Genomic DNA, 14,291 nt, shown 5'->3' with positions numbered 1-14,291 from the left:
AATGAGAGGAATCAAGATAAGTGAGATTGAATAAAGAAAACCAACAGAGGGGACTTAAAGGTTTTGGTTGCATGCCATCCATCCATGGATTATGATTAACTCAACTCCTTGCACATGAAGTTAAATAAAAAGATGCTGATAAACCAGAACTGGTTGGGAAATCTTCAACTTCCAAATAAGTGAAGGTCAGGTCTAAGGTTGAGAGGTACACAACTGTTCCATCTTGCAACATGTAGGCCTGCTTCTGCATGGCTGTCACATGATCCCAGTGTTCTGAAGATCAACCTTGTGAATTCTTCTAGATTTGGAATTTCTCCTTCATTTTCCTGCTCTTGTTATTATAGTAGTGCATTGTATTTCATCCAGTCATTCCCCAAAGTTCATGCCACAACCTCACACTTAGTGAGTATTTATCTTGGAACATAGATTTTTCTTGGATATAGCGAACAGTCACATTTTGCTCTCAACCCAGATCTGAGGCATCCTTATGTGAAATGGGATTAAAATTTTTCTTTTATCTGGGCCTGGTAGCTCATTCCTATAATCCTAGCTACTCAGGAGCCTGAAATAGGAGGATTGAGGTTCAAAGCCAGTCCAGATAGGAAGATTTATGAGACTCTTATCTCCAATTAACAATCAAAAGGCCAAAAATGGAACTGTGGCTCAAATGGTAGCACACCAGCAAACAAGCTAAGGTACAGTGCCCAGGCCCTGAATTTAAGCCCTAGTACTAGTATATTTTTTAAGCTGATATGTGTAGAAAAGAGAAGACTATTATTTCGTTCTTCTAAAATCAGTCATGTGTTCTCATATCCAAAAGGAATGATTATTTAATAATTGAGGATGACTTCTAAAAGTCAAACACTCTTTGAATTTGAGCTATTGATTTAAACTCTGGGCCTCTGTCGTTTAACCTCTGCAGAGAGGATGCACTGTTCATAGATGGTGGAGAGAGAGGAATGATTCAAACATGTGGTGAGCTTGGCATGATGTTTATCACATGATCATTACCATGGACCTTCTTTATTGTATATCAGTTTTATTTCAGGTGTTGTCTAAGCACCAAGGGCTGACATAATGTCTATAAGGCTTGAGGGAACCATTTCATTTCACATTTTTTATCCTATGGGAATACTGGAATCAGATAAGGAATACTCTCTTTCCTAAGGGTGGAAATCAAGGTTGATACTGGACTCCTATGTTCAGTAATACTGAACTTCCAACTTATTATAGGGAACCATAATCATAGGACTCTTTTTTGGACAGACATAATACTGTGTTTATACTCTTAGCAGCTTATAGGAAATCTAGCACATTCTGTATGCTCAAGGAACCCTAAACAACACCCCTTAAGTTCCCATTGTAAAGGCAGAGAAACTGAGGTACAGACTTAAGCAAAGCTACACAATTAGTAGTAGAAGCAGGATTTTACCTACTTGCTTTGAACTCCAACTTTGAGGTCTTCCCACCCACCTTCTGGCAGATGCTTTGTTATTAGGTCAAAGAATTGTGGGAGTGAATGGGGTGGATTCCTAGAATGTGTATTATTGGCTTATTTTCACACAGCCCATTAACCTCCCCTGGATAAATATTAAGCAGGCATGCAGAGCCTTGGGGGCCCTGATTTCCCATGTTTCCAAAACTCTCACTCCCCAGGATTCTTTTCTGTTTTGTTTTGTTTTGTTTTTTTCCCTTTCTGGCTTATTTTCCTCACCTGAAAAAAGAGGGTTCATGATAGGTTTCTGCTTACTTATGGGGTACTTTCTAATATCCACCAGCTCACCCCTGGCTCATGACCTCAATTTACCTTCTTAGAATAACCTTGTTCCTTTTCTCTGCAGCTTAGCAGGGCGACAGAGTCTGCTACTTTGATCCTTGCTGAATCCTCACTAAGCAGAAACATAGTCAGAGCAGGCTGGTCCTCAGTAGCTGTCTGCTATCACAGGAATGTGGACCTGATTAACAATGCCTTCTATTTATTGGATTTTGAACAATAGGGCAAGAAGTGTGCATTTGATATCATCCCCCACATGTTTAGTTTAATACATTGCCTGTCCCCTGCCCCCCAGTCCTCTTCCCTATCACCCACTCCTGCAGGGCTTCTCTCCTCCACTCTCTCTTTTGGGACTCATCAGCAGTTATGTAACTAGCTCAAGAACCCTTCTCTCTTTAGATGATGCACTCAGCTTCGAGTTATCATCACATGTTCTAACTCAAAGTGCACCAAAACACTATGCTTAATAAAAGGACTGGTTGCAGGAAGAACACCTCAACAACATTTTATTTAGGATCCTGGTTCTATTTCTATGAGTGAACAGGGCAGTTGTCTTAATAATGTGTCAACAGCATCAGGCTGTTCCCATGGTATAGAATCCACACCCAGGATCCCCCAGGAGTCCCCAGCCTGCCTCAGAATGGCTAGAGCACAGGTGGCTTTGCATTCTTTGGCTTCTTCCTTCTGTCCAGGGCAGGCTGCCAAGGGCTCCCTTTTGTGTTTGCCACACCCTTCTGGATCTCTCCCCTCTCCAACAGTCCAGGACAGGTGACCTGGCGTGGGATGGTTGCTGCCTTGGCACATTGCGTCAGGACAACACCTACTGGGGGCGTGACTGAGCTGGCTACTCCTGCCTGGGGGACACACCTTTTGGAAGCTTTCCTTGTCCTCTGCAATGCCAGTTTAAAACGCTCAGTCTCCACGTGTTGGGCACAGATCTGCCCGGTCCTGCTGCCTGGAAAAGAGACCTCATTTGTTGGGAGTCAGTATGTCAGCCGTGGTCTTGGAGAATCGAGCCTTCAGCCGGAAGCTTTCTGATTTTGGACAGGTGAGGTCAGGGTTAGCTTTGGCCTCTTGGGTGGGTGGATTTGACTCCCGGGCTGTGAGAGATCTAGGAATCCTGATGTTCATGTGTTTGGGTGATCCATCCAGAGCTCCGAGGTCATTTAACAGGCAGGCAACAGACAAGGCTGTCCTCAACAACTGCTTCCTGATCAGAAGCAGATTGTTTTCAGGACAGAAAGAGCACTGATTCAGTGGTTGAGAATCTGATTTTCTGAACTGCCATCAACCTACATGATTCTGGCAAAGTCACTGTCCTCTGTTACCTTCTTTCTATTCTGTGCATTTATAAGGGTTGGTCCTTAATGATCTGGTGTGCACGATGGGATCCTTCTAGAACCTTCCTGTGATGTTTAGACAAACTCTCAACCAGATATGGAAATGGTAGAGAGGTTAGCAACCATATCACTCTTTCACTTTGGGGAGAAGGTAAGGCATAAAGAGCATTTGGAAGTTCAGACAGAGAAGAGGTAGAAATTGAACAGAGAGGAAGATGATCAGGAGTTGCCTATAGGTTTGCTTCTGGGATGGCACCAGAATGAAAGTGTCATCTAAGATTTGCTGTCTTTTTCTTGTGGTGAAGATTTGAACCTGTTAACTTGACTTAGATGCTCACCAGAGGCTGCTGGATTCTGAGATTCAAGACACTCCAGGTGACCTGGGTTCCATGTAGGACGGGGAGAACATTTTCTTTCCTCCAGGACATGGAGGGTTCATGGCAGAGTTGACATAATCAAAGAGTGCAGAACCCTGGGCTGGCTTGCTTTTGATCCTAAGAGAATGACTTCTGAAAATGGAGCCTAATGCTTGAAGTTCAGGAGAATTCAATGTGCAAAGAGGTGGCAGCTGTTGAAGGGTATCTTATTTTTTCTGGGAGGTCAAAGAGGCAAAGTGAACTAGAAACAGGGAAATCCTTTGTCATTTTGAGAAACCCAGAGATGACTAAAAGTTTCTTGTATCCTGGTTTAAAAAAAAAAAGGAGACTGAAGTATTAGCCTTCAGTTCACAGCTCTGGCAAGGATTAGAAGAGAGAACGGAGTCCGCAGTGTTATGATTTATCCATAGTAGGCAGAATCAAAAAGGGTCTAATTTCATTAACTAAGCAGTTGCTTACCCTTTCTCTGGCTTACTGTTGGCTTGAATAATAATAATAATACGAAGAATAAGAATAAGAATAAGAAGTCCTTCCTAGTTCCAAGTTAAATGGGACACATTCAAATCAATATCTGGGATATTAAATTCGACATGAAGCATCTCTTTAGAAAGGTGACATTGTAGTCCAAGTAGAGATATGTAACCGTCTTTTAATTTAGTTGATATTCTCTGTAACCCATTTGTTGGCATCCCCTGTGACCTTGCTTCATGTGAGGTTCTGGGAAATTTTGAATTCTCTGAATGGAAAGAATTTCGTCCTAAGGGTCATTGGCATTCATGCAGGATTTATTATTCTGAGTCACTGATAAGAATCTGCCCAACATAGCCTCTTCTTGTTGAGATGGTATAACACCCATTCCCATTAATTTTGTTAGCTTGCTTACAAGAGAGTGATTGTTCTGTCCATTTACTTCCTCCCAGTGTTAGGAGCATGCGGCATATCGGCGGGCACATGGAGAATAGTTTGTATTCTTTCATGGCTTCAGGAAGTATTTCAGTAAACTCTGGACTATTCTCATTGGTCTGGTGCCACATGCCTGGTGTATGTGTTCCATCTTTGACATTCTTTGTTATTTAGCTAAAGGCATCTATCTTCTGGTAGATTATTTGTGTATGTTTATATATTTGTGAGTCTGTTCTAGCAAGTCCAGCATACAGGAGGAATTTAATGTCTCCCTGAGATTTTTTTTTTTGCCAAGACTGACAAGTCATTCGTGTATATGTATAATATTTGTATTGTTTTTATATAATTTGATTATCATTTTACTTAAACTCCTTTTTTGTTTCTTTTCTTTTACATGGTATTATAATGAACTCAGGGCCCTGAACTAGCTATGCAGATGCCCTACTATCTGAACCACTCCACCAGTCTTTTTTTGGTTTCTTTTTTCTTTTTTAATTGTCAGGGTAATATATAGAGGGGTTACAGTTATATTCACCAGGTAGTAGGTGCATTACTTCTCACATATTAAGTGAAGTAAGCCTGATCCATCAGTCTTTTTTGTCTTGGATATTTTTGATTAGGGTTCACTTTGTGCCCACCCAGGTCAAGCTGGACTGTGATCCTCCCTTTTGTGCATTTTTATTTTTTACATGTTGTTGGAATGACAGGCACATTCATCAAACCCAAATATTGGTTGAAATGTCAACTTTATTTTCCCCCAGGTCTTCACCTATCAATAACTAAGATCCTAGGCTGAAGTCCCCATGGCTGTTTTTTTTTTCTTAATAGATGTCTTTCCTTCCTTCCTTCCTTCCTTCCTTCCTTCCTTCCTTCCTTCCTTTCTTCCTTCCTTCCTTCCTTCCTCCCTCCCTCCCTTCCTTCCTTCCTCCCTTCCTCCCTTCCTCCCTTCCTCCCTTCCTCCTTTCCTTTCTTCTTCTTTTTGTCATCTGAAAGCTGTTTTGCCAGGCCATATGATGTGTCAGGATGGAGTTATACAGAGGAAAATCAGAAAACTTATTTTTATAGGAAATGGAGTTTTATAGGGAATACATGAGGCTAAGTGACTTGCCAAAGTGGTCCAGGTGGTAAATGGAAAAGCAAAGATTCCAAATCAAGTCTTTAGGCACAAAAGCCAGGGATTGTTTCTGATTTTTAAATGTTACTTTCTTTAAGTAATTGTACGAAGGAGTTGCCATTCAATGGCACAATTTATAAATACAATGCATCTTGGTCAATGTCACCACTTCAACATTCTCATTCTCCCCCTCATCCATATTTTCCCTCACTTTTATTTATTTTCTAGGCAATAGAGTGAGGTGTTTGCCAGTCCTGGGACTTGAACTCAGGGCCTGTGCATTGTCCTTGGACACTTTTTGCTCAAGGGTAGCACTCTACCACTTGAGCCACAGCACCACTTCCAGCTTTTTCTGTGTATGTGGCACTGAGGAATTGAACCCAAGGCTTTGTACATACAAGGTAAACACTCTACCACAAGGCCATGCTCCTGGCCAGGTTTTTTCCCCCCCAGTATTTCCTCTCTTTTTGATTCTTTCCATGCTGTATTCTTCAATGTTTTCCTGGGACATATTTTATACTGCATTATGTCATCTTTAAGGATACCTTGGTTTGTTGTAAGTGCATCTACTAAGCCACGAATTTTTTACCTTCTGAAGGGTGGGCACAGGCTTATTCATATTTGTATCTCTCAAAGGCATAAATGAACAGCAAGTGCTCATTAACAGAGAGAGGATTTATGGGTTGGACAGATGACCAGTGGAGCCACACCCCACTTCCCATTTTCTAGTAGTTTATTGGAGATAAGCATCTCAGGTCCTTTTGTGCCGGATTGGCTTTGAACCTTGATCCTCAGATCTCAGCCTCTTGAGTAGCTAGGATTACAGGCATGAGCCACTATGCCCGACTAGAATTGATTCCATATAGAATCTCTTGTGGTAACTCAATGTATGCTAAGACTTTTTCCTTGAAAGTTTCATAGAAATGAACGATTCCGCTGTGGAAAGCATTTTAACCAAGCATCTATAACCCTGTAGGAAACAAGCTATATTGAAGACAACTCCAATCAACATGGTGCCGTATCACTGATATTTTCTCTCAAAGAAGAAGTTGGTGCACTGGCCAAAGTCTTGCGTTTATTTGAAGTAAGTGCTTTGTTTGTGTTTTTGGATAATGGCCTAGCAAGGTTCTTTGGCATTTTCTAGTGGTCAGCTGCAGAATAAAAGCGGGATCTGAAATTGGAAAACTTGATTTTTTAGCCCAAGTTTTTACATTAACCAACTGTGTGACTCCCTTAAATTATTCCATCTCTTGGACCTTTAGTGTCTTCATGCCTTCTCAGCTTTACTTGGGCCTTTGCCAGAGTATTATGTGTTCTGTGGATTAGGCATGGTAAAGTACCCCAGTAATCACAGTTACTATGGAAGAAGAGGCAGGAGGATTGTGGTCTGAGACTGGCTCAGAGAAAACATGAGATTCTATCTGATAAAGCAAGCTAATGACACAAGAGGACCGAGAGAGTGGCTCAAGAGATTGCACACTTGCTTAGCGAGCATGAAGACTCACTCTTGTGTTCAGTCTCCAGTTTTGATCAAAGAACAAACTTAGATGTGTTTATATGTAATTATGGTTAACCATTCAACAACATGAAAGGAGCTGTTAATTATTTCATTCACTAAACTAATATTAATTATTGTCTACATCTGGGTATAAGTTAACATATGTGATACTATTTCTTCCTTCAACCAGGTTGGCCCCAAATTGTGTTCTAGAAAGTATCCAATGCTTTTGAAGATATTACTAGATGTCGTTATAACCAAAGTGGTTCCATGATCCATGTGCTAGAGAAACTTGAGATTATATCATTTCAAGTGATTTATTTTATTTCATTTTTGTACAGTCCTAGGGCTTGAACTTGGATGTTTTTAATTTTTTTTCTTTTTCCTCAAGGGTAGCTCTCTACCACTGGAACCATAGCTCCACTTCCAGCTTTTTGTGATGTTTAATTGGAGATGAAAACTTCATAGTCTATTTTGCCCAGGATGGTTTTGAACCACAATCCTCAGCTCTGAGCTTCTTGACTAGCTAAGAGTACATGTATGACCCATTGGTCCTCAATGGTATCTTTCTTTTTAATGAGTACTTTATTTTTGATACATACTATGTCATTCTAAATGGGAAATGTATGTACTATTTATTACTGTAAATGCTCTGAATTTGAGGAACACTTATTAGCATCTTGAAATGGAATTTAGGGTGCATTTAGGCTTTAGTTCAGCATGGCTTCTTTTTGTTGTTGTTGTTGTGCTGAGGATCAAACCTAGGGCCTTATGCATGTAGACAAGTGCTATAGCATTAAGCAGGGCCCAATGCTACTCTGAGTTCTTTAGGAAAATTAAATCTAGTGATGAGTACATAAATAGAGAACATACAGATTTCTCTTATAGAAGAATTTCAACAAATTTAGGCAGATTCTCTATCTTTCTAGAGGGAGCAAGTAATTCCCATCCTGAAGCATGGGTTTCAGAGAGACTTCCCTCCAAAGAGCAACTATAGAGGGAGGAGGAAAAGAGTCATGTCCTGGTGAAAAAGGCGGGTAAACATGCTTCAGTCAGGTGACTGAGATCAACACCACCTAAAAGAAACAATTTCAGATGAGCACGGTGGCTCACGCCTATAATCCTAGCTACTCAGGAGGCTGAGATCAGAGGATCAAGGTTAAAAGCCAGCCCAGGCACAAAAGGTCCTGCCATTCTTATCTCCAATTAACTACTAGAAAATGGGAAGTGGGGCTTGGCTCAAGGGTAGGGCGGTAGCCTTTAGCTGAAGAGCTCAGAGACAGCGCCCAGGCCGAGTTCAAGCCCCATGACCCTCCCCCCACAAAATAAATTCCAACATCACTGAAATCATAGAGTTGATGACATGTATCCTGGACATAATGTAATAAAAATGGCACCTTATCCGTATTTTCTAATATTTCCAAACTCAAAGCCCCAATCTAACCAAGGGGAAATCCTTAGATGGACCCCAATGGAAGGTCTTTCTTCAACATATCTGAGAGGCAGTCCTCAAAATGACTGAAAAATTGTCACAAACAAGAGGAACCTAAACAGTTAGGAAGATTACATGTAATGTGGTAGCTGAAGTTGAGATATTAGAATGTTCAAATATATTAGATATTAAATTAAGGAGATTTGACTCACACCTTTAACCTAGCTACTCAGGAGCCTGAGATTTTGCATGGTCTGGTCTTTCATGTACAATAATGTATCAATATTGGCTTTTAATGGCATTATTGGTTTTTAATATTCCGAATTCGGGTGAGGTCTTTTGCTGCCAGATTTCAACAGCTTACACACTCTTCTGCTGAGTGACCTCAATTCTCTCCTTTTAATTTTATGTACATCCATAGGGTTTTTTTTAGAAAATGCATCTGAGCACAGGTGGCTCACATCTGTAATCCTAGCTAATCAAGAGGCTGAGATCTGAGGATTATGGTTCAAAGCCAGTCCAGGCAGGAAAGTCCATGAGACTATTGTCAACGAGCTACTCCCCCAAACCAAAACAAAGAAACAAAAGGAAATGGAGTTGTGGTTCAAGTGATAGAGTGCTAGCCTTGAGGAAAAGAAGTTCAGGGTCAGTTCCTAGGACCTGAGTTCAAGCCCTAGGATGAGAAAACATTTTTTAAAAAAAGAAAATGAAATATAGGGGGACAGGATAGATGGATGGCTGAGGAGAGCACGTGATGTGTGGAAAAGACAATTAGCTATTTCTGAATGAGAAGGAGCATGACTGAGTTAGGCTCTGTGCAACTGTTTAGCCTTGGTGTTTTACACTTAATCAGATTTCCTTCTTGAAAGGTTGTACCTTGTGCCAAAGTCAGAGCTAAGAGATCAAATAATAGTAAACAAAGAGGATGTATACAATCTAATAGATAAACCACAAATAATAAATTACCAGAAGTGGATGGAGTATGTGCGCGCATGCATGCGTGTGCGTGTGTGTATGTGTATGTATATCTGTCTATCTATCTTTTTCAGACAGGCTTTCAAATTGAAATAGCCTTAGCTACCTGTATTCACAGTATTCAAAACTAAACACTACTAACATTTGAATGTACTCTTACTTTTTTCATGCATGACATCAAACATTAGAAGTTAACATTTTGTTGCCCTTTAAGGAAAAAATTTAGGTGATTCAGGACAATAGTCCTTTCAGATTGTCCTCTATTCCTAGATATCCTACCATCTTCCCGGCCAGGGAAATATAATTAAGCATTCAGTAAGTTTCTTCTAGTTGTGTAAAATGTCATATGTCATTCTGTGCCCATTGTCTTTACAAACTGAGTCAACCTGTTGGGAGATTCAAAGTCATGGATTGAGGGAAGATAAAGCTGTGGCTCTGAGGGCTCCTGCCTTCCTTGTATTTCAGCCCTTATCTGTAAACTGATAATAATAATAATAATAATAATAATAATAGTATCTGATTAGTAGTTCTGAGAATTAAGTGACTGAGTACATGTGAAAGCCTCTGAACAGTTACCTACCACCTTTTCAGTAACAATAACTATGTATTATAAATATATATTCTTATATATACATACATATGTATTTGTGAGTGTAATGTTTCAGACACATATACAAATATCTTCCAGTAGAACCTATCAAAGCATCATAGACTATCAAATAAGGAAACAGAGAGTTCTGCAATATATAAGCAGACTTCTTTGGTTGGCCAGGTTTGCTTCTCTGCCTGAAGTGGTCAGCTCTAAAGTCATCATCCCTTAAAATCTTATTGCCTGTCATTAGATTGTCCTTTTATAACTACATCAGAATGCAACTCAGTAGGACTGGTATTTCCAAAAGAGCTGTGCATTACCTTGTTTGCAGGTGTTGTGTGGAATACGGAGTGATGATCAAAATAAATATTCTGATTTAAAGTCAAATGTGGAGGAACACATTGCATCCTCTGTCTGTTAAACTATGAACATTCCACCACCCCCATAGATTGTTTTCACTCTCACTACTTGGCATACGTATTACTTTGATAGAAACATACTCCATAGCTCCCCACTGGCTCATGTGTCATGCTTTCTTAGGCAAACAGCCTCTGCAAATCTTCAGGGAAAAAAAAGACTTAGTAATGAGCTACAAAATTAGAAGCAAGTTCCAGGGGAAAGTCCTAATGAATAAGCTTCCTACTGCCTTTCAACACCCTACTAAGGAGTCACTTTTCCATGTATTCTCCAGAGCAGGAAGCAAGTAAAGAAGCAGATGTACAGAGCTCTGACCGCTGAGATTATTTCAGAGGTAGTTTCATTTCTGCAATTAGCATCGTTTATTTATTTTGTGGAATCATAGAGCTCCTGACTAATCAAGTTACCAAAAACTTGATATAGACAGCTAAAAATTGCTTCAGAATTCACTCTTCACTTTTTTTGGCCAATTTGGCCAAAACAACTTTGGCAATTTGTTTTGGTAACAAACAGAAAGGGCACAATGTATATGTGTTACACCCCCTTCCTGTGCCCTAACCTAGTCCTAGAAACACTTTCCTATTGTTACATTGTAATTTAAGTATTCATTTTGGGGTATGTTGTTAGATCCTGTAGTTGATGGGGATCCTGAAGCGAGCTGGAAAACCATTCTTTGTCCTTGTAGAACTCCCAGACCACATTAACGAGCAATTGTGAACCACTGGCATCCAGTGCTCACCTGAGCTATGAACATTGTCAATCCAGACCTGAGGCTGAGGAGGTCAGGGGACATTTCATAGAGATACAAGAGTTCTATCTGAAAGGAATAGAGAGGTACATCTATGACGGAAGAACAGTTGATTTACGCCAGAGAGAATAAACAAGCAGTGGTCAAGTGGCTGAACCCTTGACTCCTTTTCTGTCTGCCAACGTAAGCGTAAGTGTAACTGGGAAGATACACAGCATTTGCTACTTTGAGCTTTGGACTTTTTGAGAGGTATCTGTGAATCCTGAGATTGAAGCACAGGCCTAGATCCAGGGTGAATCATGAGGATGGTCTTGGCTGTGGGCCAGTAAAATGTTTACTGAGAACATTAACAACAAAAAAAATTGCAACAAAGAAAAGATTTTGAGAAATGCTCCATGTATTCCTAGCTGCTGCAGAGCTTTTATCGTAAGGGAGTGTTTGATCTTGGCAGAAGCATTTTCTGCATCTATTGATATGATCGTGTAGTTCTTGATCTTACTTCTGTTGATGTGCTGTATTCCATTTATTGATTTATGTATGTTACAGCTTTGCATTCCTGGATCCTGAATATGATTTTTATGGCTAATTATTGAATTTGATTAGATGGAAATGTATCGAAAAGCTTTCCATCTATGTTCATCAAAGAAATAGGCTCCCATACTCCCCCTTCTTTGATGAGTCCCTTTCTGATTTGGGAATGAGTGTAATTCTGGCTTCACAGACTGAGTTTGGTAATGATCCTTTTCTATTTCATTGAAGAGTTTGAGCAGGGTTCATATTAGTTCTTCTTTGAAGGTCTTACAGAATTCTGCTGTAAATCAGTCAGGTCCAAGGCTTTTCTTGGATGGGAGGTCTTTTATTCCATTTCAATTTCATTGCTTGCTCTTATATTATCTTTGCTCAGTTAGGCATACTGATGATTTCTAGGAATACATCCATTTACGCCAGGTTCTCCAATTTAAGAGAGTGCCTTGGTTGTGACCCTACTGTGTCTGATCCTTTTTGCTCTGTTTTTCTTAATGGAGCTGGTTGTCACCTAAAGTCTGCACATTTTATTTATTTACTATAGCTACTGTTTACCTCCTTTGTTGAGATGATAAACTGTATGGGGGCAAGGATTTTATCTGCTCATATTACACCTCACTCCCTAGAAAAGCACTTGATAGATTATTGCCAGTTTCTGCTTACAATTACAATGTCCTTGGGAGATTCTTTATAAATGTCTTTGTTGTCCCTGGAAACCTCTGAAAGAGCTCAAGATAAAAATTAAGTTTAGTCCAAGGCATGTGATGGAACTCTGTTCCCAGGCTAGTTGTATTTCACATCCTGCCCAGCCTTTCCTTCTCTCATTACACACAAAACTCCACGCAAGGGGATCTACACACTTGAGATAGAATGCAATGAGAATGCCCTGAGCATTCTGTGTGAGTCACTTGTCCATCACTGAGATGAACCACTGAAGAGATGTTCACTTCAGCTCATGCTGCCAGTGATACCCATTCCTGGGTAGCTTACCCCATGCTGTGAACCTGGGGTCAGGCAGAGCATCATGGGAAGCAAGTGTACAGAGCAAGGTAATAGGTCTCACCTCAAAGCGACCAGGCAATGGACAAACCAATGAAGGGAGGAGAGACAAGGTGTAGCCTTTCAACATTTACCCCCTAGGGACCTACCTCCTCCTCCTCATCTCCACTTCCTAAGTCTCCATCACCTGCCAATAACCCATTGAATTCCAACTGGGGATGGATTAATCCATTAATGGATCCAGTGCCCTTATGATCCACCCCCCCTCCAAGCCCATAAGCTGACAATCAAGCCTGCAGGAGACACTTCAGACTCAAACTGTAATGTATCCATGAACCAAATTGAAATTGTTCTAGGGGATTTCCCACTGTTTCATTCTCATATAATAAAGTTATATTTATTCGAACACAACAAAAGTTCAGAATGGCTGATAAGTGTATCCAGAGGTACTGAATAACACAATCAGAATTTGAACAAAATCAGAATTTCAACAAAATCAGAATTCCAAAGCCCCCAACCTTTCCCACTCTTTCCATAACATTCTCCCCTTGTCCCCATAAAATTAAATGGAAAAGGAGGGGAGGAGACCCTCAATTGGAAGACTAAGACATGAGAAAGGCTATCAATGTTTGTGAAGTAATGCACCTTCTATCTGGTGAATATAATGTAACCCTTCTATTAATTACAATAAAAATATATGGGAAAAAAGTCATTTCATAGGAGAGTGACTATAGTTAATAATGTAGGAATATTTCAAAATAGCTAGAAGCATTGAAATGGTTTCATAATTCAAAAATGGATAGATATTTGGAGTGATGGATCTGTTAACTAGCCTGACTTGATCATTAACAATGCACACACGGGTCAACACATCACATTCTTCTCCATAGATGTATACAACTGCTGACTGAAAATGACATAGAACTTAAATGATCCAGAAAGACAAGTCAGTTTTTCATCATTGTGAATCTGCAGTTTTTACTTGCTTCTAAGCTGTCTTCAAAATGTTTTCCTTGGGAATGCCAACCCAAAGAATCTGTTCTCAGTGAAGTAGGTAATTCATTTCACCTTACCCTACAATTTCTCCTCCAAGGTCTAGATTAATGAAGGTTACATAATGACATGCTTTGTGTACAAATGAATTCTTGGGTAAGTGACTAAATTGTATTGTTCTTTTGAGAAGTTCAAACCTTTCTTGCCTTTTACAAATGTCTGTTTGGAGTGATCTCCAGAGTTCTTCCTGGTTTCCTTACCTAAGATTTGAGTTACCTTGTAAGCCTGCAGAGAGCTCTTGATTCACAATAAACACTCATTACTAAACCCATAACCCTAAACAGACTTGGAAATTAACTTCAAAAGCTTTTTTTAGCAATGAGAATTACTGGTTTCTAAGGATCTATCCTGATTAGTCAAGAAAAAAATAACCCAACAAGGAAATTGTGTGCCAAACCTGAGGTTTAATCATTACACTGATTCAAATGCAAAAGAAATCATTTTTTTTTAAATCCAACTGGATTCTCACTACATACTTAACCAGAAACTTCTCACTTCTAAGACTTTGACAAATAATACATTTCATATGATCTCATTATAATCC

General features: G+C 39.9%; 1 protein-coding gene across 1 annotated transcript in view; it reads left to right on the top strand.

The window, feature by feature from the left end:
* Positions 1 to 2,683: 2,683 nt before the first annotated feature.
* The window catches only part of Pah (phenylalanine hydroxylase), a 51,550-nt gene continuing 39,942 nt past the window's right edge, over positions 2,684 to 14,291 (top strand). Inside the window, exons 1-2 of the mRNA XM_090328515.1 lie at positions 2,684 to 2,822; positions 6,485 to 6,592. Coding sequence (XP_090184641.1) covers positions 2,763 to 2,822; positions 6,485 to 6,592 — 168 coding nt within the window. The 5' untranslated portion in view covers positions 2,684 to 2,762. The remainder of the gene's footprint in view (positions 2,823 to 6,484; positions 6,593 to 14,291) is intronic.

Source organism: Megascapheus bottae, chromosome 2 (assembly GCF_031878675.1).
Source record: "Megascapheus bottae isolate mThoBot1 chromosome 2, mThoBot2.hap1, whole genome shotgun sequence".
Lineage (NCBI taxonomy): Eukaryota > Metazoa > Chordata > Mammalia > Rodentia > Geomyidae > Megascapheus > Megascapheus bottae.
The sequence above is the reverse complement of the archived record's forward strand: the minus strand, read 5'-3'. Positions and strand labels throughout refer to the sequence as shown.